General features: G+C 39.5%; 2 protein-coding genes, 1 long non-coding RNA gene and 2 other non-coding genes across 7 annotated transcripts; 4 read left to right on the forward strand and 1 right to left on the reverse strand.

The window, feature by feature from the left end:
* The first annotated feature begins 196 nt into the window (after nt 1-196).
* On the forward strand, nt 197-2649 carry LOC124467054. Of its 2 annotated transcripts, XR_006956032.1 has the most exons (7): nt 197-734; nt 917-957; nt 1154-1198; nt 1423-1475; nt 1658-1704; nt 2038-2080; nt 2255-2649. It is a non-coding gene; the product is annotated as an uncharacterized LOC124467054 (long non-coding RNA). The 2 variants fall into 2 exon arrangements; XR_006956031.1 differs by having other exon boundaries at nt 2038-2649.
* Nucleotides 1008-1076, forward strand: LOC124467625. Its single transcript, XR_006956092.1, has one exon. It is a non-coding gene; the product is annotated as a small nucleolar RNA SNORD52 (small nucleolar RNA).
* LOC124467624 lies at nt 1521-1588 on the forward strand. The gene has a single exon (XR_006956091.1). It is a non-coding gene; the product is annotated as a small nucleolar RNA SNORD52 (small nucleolar RNA).
* A 288-nt stretch (nt 2650-2937) lies between the features above and the next one.
* c4h6orf47 (chromosome 4 C6orf47 homolog) lies at nt 2938-5920 on the forward strand. Of its 2 annotated transcripts, XM_047019769.1 has the most exons (3): nt 2938-3144; nt 3241-4708; nt 5422-5920. In XM_047019769.1, exon 2 carries the CDS (start codon nt 3758-3760, stop codon nt 4697-4699), a length of 942 nt encoding a protein of 313 aa, XP_046875725.1. In that variant the 5' UTR covers nt 2938-3144; nt 3241-3757; the 3' UTR covers nt 4700-4708; nt 5422-5920. The 2 variants fall into 2 exon arrangements, with proteins under 2 accessions (XP_046875725.1, XP_046875724.1); XM_047019768.1 differs by having other exon boundaries at nt 2938-4708.
* A 1235-nt stretch (nt 5921-7155) lies between these two features.
* ppp1r11 (protein phosphatase 1, regulatory (inhibitor) subunit 11) lies at nt 7156-9456 on the reverse strand. The gene is made up of 3 exons (XM_047019481.1): nt 9331-9456; nt 8846-8954; nt 7156-8748 (listed from the first exon to the last, which is right to left on the reverse strand). The coding sequence occupies exons 1-3, from the start codon at nt 9409-9411 to the stop codon at nt 8564-8566; spliced, it is 375 nt and encodes a 124-aa protein (XP_046875437.1). The 5' UTR covers nt 9412-9456; the 3' UTR covers nt 7156-8563.
* Nucleotides 9457-9479: the final 23 nt, after the last annotated feature.

Raw genomic sequence — 9479 nt, forward strand, 5'->3', positions numbered from 1 at the left:
GTAACATGTACATTCATTTGAATTGTGTGTGTTTTAAAATTCCAACAAACCAATTAACAGTCCAATTGAATATACTTTTTGACTGAATAGGTTAAGTTTTAGGCTTTATGGTTACTAATGAAACAGGCGGTGTGTATGGCAGCCATAGAAAAAAGCAGGACCCTGTATAAAATCCCTGTACATGCGTCGTAGGGACCTCTGCTGATCGTTAGCTCGAGTAAGAAAGTCGAGGTTGGCGTGTTACGAAGTCTAGAGTATGATGTATAATGATATACACATTTGTGGCGTTTTACGAACCATCCAAACAAAAGCGGATATGTTATATTTAAAATGTAGCGAATATGGATGAAAGGTTACAAATAAGTTGGTTTACTTGGCATGGTAACGTAAATTGGCTTGTGAACGTAAGACGGCGCCAAAACGCCATTCGTGCACACAACCACGTGCAGTCCTTTGCTCGGTAGCCTTCGAACAAGTTTAGAGTTAAGTTCACTTTAACCGATAATGGTGTACCGGGACAAGACAATGGAAGGCAACATTTGTTACCTTGTTTGCTAAGGATAAGTAGTAACAAGAAGAATGCGTGTTATGTTTGAGTCTAATGTAAACCAAGATCATTCGTGTGCCTCAACTGGAGTGACGTCTCAGTTGCCACATTCATGCGTAGGCCTACAGTGAACACTCATGACTTTCTGGTAGCCGTACTCTGAACGGATCCCATGCGAGCATGATTGGTGAGACACTGCTGTAGCGTTATGTTTTTTCCCCCACAACTATGCCTATGATGATTTACTAGACTAGAGTCTCTGACTTAAACATGATGCTATTTCACAGTGCACTGAAGGCAAACTGTTATTCTTCCAATGCAAGGATTGTTGATTAAGACATGATTCTAACTTATTTTCTTGCACCCAAGGTTTTGAGATGGACAGTGGGATGGCAGTGTCTGTGCAAATGGTGAGTTCCAAGATTGCCTCCCCTTTTCAAAATATGGGTTATTCCAGTGTGTGATATGATGATTTCTTAGACTAGAGTCTCTGACTTAACCGTGAAGATCTTTCACAGTGCACTGACACACATTTTGTTCAGTTTAACTAGTTTAACTAATTTGACGGCATCACCCATTGTTAATAGCACAATGTTTCCCTTCCAGGAATTCTTGGCAACAAGGCTTCTCCAACCTGAAGTTCCACACTTTGTAAGCATAATTAGTGTTTTGATTGTTGCCATTTTGATTCTACTGATGTAAACTGACTTGAGTGATCTGAGCAAATTTGTGTTAATCGGATTCTCATTGTTGTGGTCAAATGTAAAACTAGTTTTCTAAAGGTAGCCAACCATAAGGCTGATGTAATGTGCATTGATGACACTTTCTGGAGGCTATTACTTGTGTTAAACTTATTTTTGTATATAAATCCTTAGGCTTTGGATACATTCCCTTTTTTGGACCATCAGATTGAAAAATAATTCAACAGGTATGTGGTGTAATGCTGTTCTATTGGTACATGAAATATGGCCTGTGTAATGATGATTTCATAGACTAGAGTCTCTGACTTAACCGTGAAGATATTTTACAATGCACTGAACACAGTTGGGTGAATTGACAAATTCCCTTAGTCACCTGGGTGTTGTTGTAATGGTATGTATTTTCTTACAGGACGTCATGAGACTGACATGCTATGATGCCATATTGGCAATCAAGAGGTGAGTACAATAAATGAGAAGGTGCCTTATGCTTCAATGTGTAGATGAGGTTTTTAGTCATTTTTAACAAGGCTTTTTCATGATGTGCTGATCTCACTGCAAACTCGTGGACTAAATATGTATAGATCATATGTCTAAATTGTAAAATGTAATGTTTTGGTACGCATCAAGTTACTTATCTAATGGGAGTCATCCCAGTGTCAATGATGATTGCATTATTGGTTCAACTGATCAATATTGATGTTTACTCGCAGCGCACTGAGACACTATTTTAAAGGATTTGACTAGCTTTTGCTTTCCAGGACATTCTGTAATGTTACAATTTGTCTGCAGGGCTTCATGAGACGGCATACATTGTCAGCATGTCAAGCATTTGGTGAGTATAATGAATGAAAAGGTGCCTTGTGCTTTAATGTGTGTTTTGATGAGCTTTCTAGACTAGTCTCTGATTTTAACATGAAGTGTTTTCACAGTGCACTGAACTCACACTGCAAAGACATGGTCTAATCTGTAGATTATTTAACAGATGTGATGATTGTAAAATATTTAGTTTCAGGACCTGTGGACGAGGACCTTTTTTTGGGGGGGGGGGTAAGCATAGTTGCTATTGTCTATACAAGTTATCAAACTGTCAATGATGATTGCATTATTGGTTCAACTGATCAATATTGATGTTTACTCGCAGCGCACTGAGACATGTTATAGCCACATAAAAGTACATATTTTTAAACGGTTTACTGACTTGGTTTTTGCTTCACAGGGCAATTCAAGGATCTGTACAGTGGCAAAACTTCTTCCATGGAGTTTTGTAGCGAATACTCATGATGTTGGCAGAAAACCCTCAAGCTTTTGGTGCCTGACTGAAAATGTACCAAGATTGTTTTCAATGCTGTTTTTGTTTGTTCCAATAAATACTAACAGGATGTTTTAACCTGTGAAGTAAAACCTGTGTATGGCTTGGCGTTTCTATGACTGCTTATCATAATGGTCAAGTGAATGTAGAAGCACTACACTGCCTAATAATCAAGGGAGAGTGATAAATGGTTTCCCGTTTTGGTAAACGGGTTTACAAGCAAGGTTTGGACACCTGACAGCGTTTATGAAAGTACTTAAATCATCGTGTAAAAAGTAGATGTCATCTACTACTGTTTAAAAAAAATGCACGTAGCTAACCGCTGACTGGGTTTCCCGCAGCCAATACGTGGCTAGATCACTGCTTACGTCGTTTTTGTCTAGAACTCGCGTCCAACTACCTACCTGCGCACTCTGACTAAACCACGGAAATGTAGATGGTTTACTGCGTCCAGACTTGTTAACAAGTTGGCTCCCTAGTCTGATCAAAGTATTAGTGATCGCTGGTCGAGCGCAACGGATGTATGCTTTATAATTTGGATAGCGACGTTCTGTGGCTAGTGGGGCACTGACGGCGAGGTTGGTTAGGTAAGAATAAATGCCAGACATCAAGGTTGCTCCTAGCAAGCTAGAAGTCCGATACACTTGAATGTTTAATTGGATCTGTTTCCATTGTTTTGGCAGGTACACTGCGTAGAGTTGAGCGCCTTGCTGATCGAATGAAACTTGTCGTTTCTTCCCGAATTTGTTCCACGTCGACTTCTAAAGTTATCTCGATATCACAGCGAGCTACTAAAGCTAGAGCTAGCTAGCACTTCACAAGCCTCGACTGTCTGCTGATGAGAAAGTAAAGGTAGTTAATAACTAGCTTGATCCCGTTTGATTGTTAGCCATATGATGTATTGTGAAGGTTTTGGAATGTTTAGATCAACTTAAGCATGGTTGGGGATGCTTTTTAGAATGTGATCAAGTCTACCAGAGACATGTAGACCGTATGTACGTAAACTTTTCCCCCCAATGTTAACTAGTACGTTTCGGTTTTAGGGAATACAGGTGTGTCAGTGTGTTGGTGTTCACTTCTTCTGCCCAACCTTCAATTGTTTTCAAAGGGCCTGCATTAAGTTGTAGAAGAGTTAAACAGTCTAAGAAAGTGTTTTTAGTACCGTAGAGTAGAACACAATTAGACAGGCAACGGGGCGTTATGGCAGCTGTGGTAGGACGAGTTTGGAGCTGGGTGCGTCCAGCAATCTCAAACCGCCCATGGAGCAGTAGCACAGTGTCAGACATGAGGGACGAACATGTGATAGAAGAAAAACAGCATATGACAAGCCGTTGGGGATTGGGAACTTTGACAGCCTGGGTTTGGGGAAAAAGCAGCAAGCTAAATGACCAAACCGTAGTAAATGAGGAGTACATCGAAGCAGAGGAGAAACTACAACCAATGGAAATTAAGGATTTGTGTGCAGGGAAGCAGGAGACTGAAGCGAAAACAGAACATGCCCCTAGATGGTGGAACAAGATCCTTCCCTCCTCAAACTTATTTTGGCCGAGAGAATCTGGGAATTCTGGACTCAGACAAAGAAAATGTATCGGTTGGACCGAGGCAGATTGGGACTTGGATCACGACGAGGAGTTTTCTGACTATGGAACCCCTCCACCCTCTCCCACACCCCCCTCTTTTCGGCAGTCACTTTATTTCCGTCTCTTTGCACAATCCTGGAGGGGGGAAATAGTGCCTGAGCACTTTGAAATCTGCTTCAACTTTATCCGCCACCTGTTTGATCTGTTTGTGGTGGGGTTCCTCTGGACTGTCTCCCCACCTGCCAAATTCATCCTGGAAGTGTTGGGGGTTCAGGGGGCCCTAAAGCTGTGGCTACATGGAATGGCTCTTTTCTTCGTCTCCACTGTTGGAATGGCAGGATTGCTTCTACTGATCCAGGAGTTTCTCCCACAGTTTGCTCTGGTCTATGGTATTGTGCAGGTGTTGGTCATCTCTGTCAGTGTCCGGCAGAGCGTGATTCTTGGAGAGGACGATCCACTCAAGGAAGACATGGAAGAGAAGTTGGATGAAGAGGAAATAATAGACAATGATGAGCATACAGAGTTGCACCTGACTACAAAAGAAGGGTTGTGCCTTACATAAGTTAATTAGGTATGTGCTCATAATGTGTTCTACATTTACATTGTATTCATTGATTGATAAACAAGTGCATAAGTATAGTAGAAGGTCATGGATCAGAAAAGTTCTACAGTGTTTCGGAGTCAAGGAACTATCTGTATTCACTAGCCACATTGTGTTCTCCCTGCAGTCTCCTTGTTCCTCTTTTGGTTAGGTATTTTCCTAGTCACCTTTTTGCATTATACAGTTCTATGTGAGCATGGTATTTGCAAGAACTCCAACCTTTTGGACATTGTCTTAATGTTATCTGCCTTTGTTCCTATCTTGTGGTGCAGAGTAAAAAAAAAGAAAAACATTTTTGCATGGATATTATTGTGGTGCCATGGTTAGTTAAAAGCCCAAAATACTGAGAATTGAGTACAATGTCTCCCTTAGTTTGTCCAGCCAACCATCAGCCCAAAATTGTTTTTTCTTCCTGCCAAAGAAAATGAATAATAATAACATTCTCAAGTATGCAACCAGCATGAAGTCAGGACAGACGCAGAGTTCTCTTTGGGATGTGGGTTGTCATGGTTGAAGCTGGGAGCTGTGATGCTACAACAGATGTGATTTGTGTATTGAGGGGGCAATGTTAAAAGTCACAAGTAAAAGACACCTAGGTTGACCAGTCTTTTCCATAATAGACAATTCAAATGATGTTGAAACTTTCAAAATTACTTATTGATTTTCTTCATTTTTCTCCACAGGCACCCTGTTTGTATGTGGCTGACAATTCCATGTTCCAAGCTGAGCCCATGGGTCTAATACTATGTGCAATGAAGGGAAAAATAATAAGCATCTGAAAGCGAACATTTCATTGTGGAGACTACTCTGAATGGAGCAGTGGCAACGCATTTTCACTACATACTTGGTCATTATTACAAATGTGTGTATATATTATATTTACATATATACTTGTCATGATCAAAACAATTGTTCCTCTATTTGTTACCAAAACGTACCTTCCTATGTGTCTCAAAGAAATGTATATTTGGACATTTGATTCTGACATGTTTGGAAATGGATTTAAGTGAATGAATACCACTCTCTGTAGATTTAATATTCACTCAATACCAGCACCTTTTGACATGCAATATTTTGTCATGTATAGACAATTAAATAGGCTTTTTTACTTTTACATTTTGCATGGTTAGTAAACCTAATTTCATAAGAATATCCCCAGTATTAAATAACATTACTCAGTGATCCTTTGTAAATTGTTTTGCATATGATTTTAGTATTTGATATTTCAAAATGTCCTTTGCCTTGTCACAGTTGGGGCTCTTCTTGGGGCAGACCTAAGAGATCCAACTTTAACTAAGAATCCTATGCCTCGTAACACTCCCATATAAACAACTGTGAACCTCTTGAACACAATTGGCGATGCGTTTTTGCTGCCTTATCTATGCATGTCAGAAAGGGGCTTTAAAGTATCCATGCTGTAAATCAAAAAAAAAATTTTCTTCTTCTTGTTAGCAAAAGTGAGAGTCCAAAGCAATCACAAACATTTGTCCATTGTATATTGATAATATCGGGAGGGGGGCGGGATTCCTTTTTACTCCTTGTGTGCGTTTTCATCAAGATTTTATCAGGGTCCATCTTTCTTATTGTGAAGAAACTCATCTTTGTCATTTAGAAACCTAAACCTCCTTTTGAATTGCTGGATCACTGTTGAAGTAACACTAAGGTGTTATGTAAGTAAAAAAAACAAACAAACAGCAAAGCCATGAGCCATGCCATGGCTAGTTGAATGTTAAGGTGGTGCGTTTCTGATAAGGGTTAAGGGGAGAAGTATGCATGTGACGGGAAGGAGCCAAGACCTATAACTGTCCATCTAGATTTGTGACTGTTCTGACCCCCATCACTGTACACTGAGCCTAAAATAGTTCCACTGGGTAAATAAAGTTGTAACGTATTTTTCAAAATTTTTAATTTGCATCTGAGTGTTGATTTTATGCAAGAAAGTATCTGCATTTATTTCATTTTGAACAGTTCACAGTATCAAGAAAACCATGAGGAAAATGACCATTGTCCATTTTTGTGACATAAAACAATGCTCTATATACAGTATACTGAAATGAGCTAAAAGTAAATCTATGTGCAATTGTTCACAATCTTTGTTAAGCATCAAATCTGGTGGAGGATTTCTTGAGACTGGTCAATCAGGTGTGGGGTCCATCCATGATCCTGGCACACAGGCAGGAGTGCCCAGAATATCTTTGCTATTACCAGCAGAGTCAGTGAACGAATGTGGAAGGATCATTTAACTTATTAATACTTCTGTATGCATGGCTACTCACTAACAAGTTGGACTTCCTCAGTTAACTCAGCAGGTCTCAGACACTGACACCTACATCGAAGTAGCATTTCTATATCTGTATCTTGGGCCATTTAGCCTACCTTAATGTGAGATGTCTAGAGATGGAACAGATACAACGATATGATCACAGTTCAAAACTTTATTCACATTAAATCCACTCATATATGACTTTTATATACAGAAAGGTGCATTACCGGTACAATGACATGTGTTTACTGATGTTACAGAAAATTTGGCGGAATTACATGTAATTCATAATACTGAATAGTGTCACATATGAAACAGTTTGAGTCGAGTGGTTTGACTCAAAACCATTAAGAATGAGATCCTTCACTGTGAAAGTGGATTGAAGTTGAGACACATGAAATCAGAAAACATGCATCGTTGTCATAGCCACTGAAATACTTCATCTAACTTGCCCAATTCACAACTACTGTACGCTGTCACCAATCCCAAGATCATATATATGTACATCATAGTAATGGACCTGCCAAACACAAAACGCATTGTTTCCCCTTTCAGTAGAACACAGTAGGTTTAAATAACAATTGCTTTGGGGTTATACATGTACTCGTATTTAGCCCAGGGAATGATAAACACAGATCCATCAGCATTGTTTTATGGTTTTTGGTGTGTAATTATTCAACCCAAGACATCCTGTTTATTTCCTTATAAGCTAACTCTTGCCAAAACATGGATTTCAAACTATTGGATTGGTGCATGCACCTAAAGCACCTACACATAAAAATGTCTGGCATTTTACAATTGATCTGTTTTAATGATAAAACTCTATTATAACCCATAAACTATCCTTGTAAGAAAAATAAAAAAAACTTTAAGGTAGTTACATATGAGGATTGTCTATGTAATATTAATTCAGAGAAAGATCAGACTTCCCCAACCAGCCCAAATGTGCAAAATGTAAGAATTTGTGTTATCTCCAATGGTCTGTTATTGATACTGTTGTAGAGCAATGTTAGATTGTGAACATGACAAAAATATAGTGTCATTTGGAATTATTCACAATAGTGCATCTGATATGATAACAAGAAAAAAGATTAAAAGCGTAACGGAACTTATGACATAGGAAGAAGCCATCCACTGGCTAAGACAGTGACTTTACCTACATTATTCATAGATGATATTTCAGATATCCTGGGTGCCTGTCAATCCGTTTGATCAGAATGACACCTTGCAAAAGGTCTTGACAAACATAATCAAACTGGTTCCCAGGCCAGGATTACTGCAGCAAAATTGAGAAAGATTAAGCATTAAGAATCAAATAATTTAGGAAAGGTAATCTTTATAAAAAAATAAGTAAAGTTGCTGTGTTATATACAATGAACTCCAAGTCCCAATCATGTGTATCTAATAGGCAACCTATAACCAGCAATTCTTTCTCCCAAGCTATCCTAACCCTTTCCTCTCATGAACGCAGTAACTAAACTAAATAAAAGAGTGCCATTTTGTGATGTTTCATTGTCATTATCAGAACCACTCCTTTATTTCCACACGGATGCCCAGAAACATTAGTGGGTATGTGAACCACCTCCAGAACTAGGAGGCACCGTGGTCCCACCATCTTCCCTCTGTCCATGTCTGTCTTTGCCATGTCCTAGAACGCAGTGTGCACTCCCACAGCCTTCGTCATCATCTCCCTCACTCTCAGAGGAAGACTCTCCAAACTGCCTTGGTTTCTCATAGACACAGCAACCTGTGGGTTTATCAATAACATTAGCTTTTCACGAAGGGAAACAACTGGAAAACGTTTATCACAGACACATCTATAACGGTGTGAAGTTGATTCTCACATTTTGAGGACCTCCTTCCCAAGTGCTCATTGTCCACTGTGTCACTGGACCACTCAACTTTCTTCTCAGTTTTTCTCTTCCTCAGTTTAATAGTCAGGCTGCGTCCCTCCTGTGTCGGGAGAAAGAAGCACGATTGGAACAAAAGGCCAGGTTGCATCACCCACATACAACATCTATGAATGTATGTCAGTACATTTTGTTTAACTTCTACCTTGCAAGATTACGGGATATAAACCGAGGAACGGTCTGAAGTACCTAATTCTAAAATTGTTGCTGACTACACTGGCAAAAGTGGAAAACTGTCTGTGCATTTGAGAAGCATCAACCAACGTAATATTTGGGTGCGGTCAGACTAGTTGGTTAATGAATGTGGCTATAAAGAATGGTCGCAAAGCGGACATACAGAGAAAGATGGATAACAAACGTTTTGACATAACTAGTCTAGATAGTTTACAATTGGTTTACAATCAGGCGATTCTGTTTACCTGCTGGGGCGGTGGTGGTGTATCAATTTGAACGGTCTCGGTTATCGTTTCACTAGAAGTACCTTGTTGGACCTCCGCCATCCTTGTGACGATGAGCTGCTAGCTAGCGTTTCGTTATAAACTCAAGTCAACAGTGAACAAGAAAAAAT

Source organism: Hypomesus transpacificus, chromosome 4 (genome assembly GCF_021917145.1).
Source record: "Hypomesus transpacificus isolate Combined female chromosome 4, fHypTra1, whole genome shotgun sequence".
NCBI lineage: Eukaryota > Metazoa > Chordata > Actinopteri > Osmeriformes > Osmeridae > Hypomesus > Hypomesus transpacificus.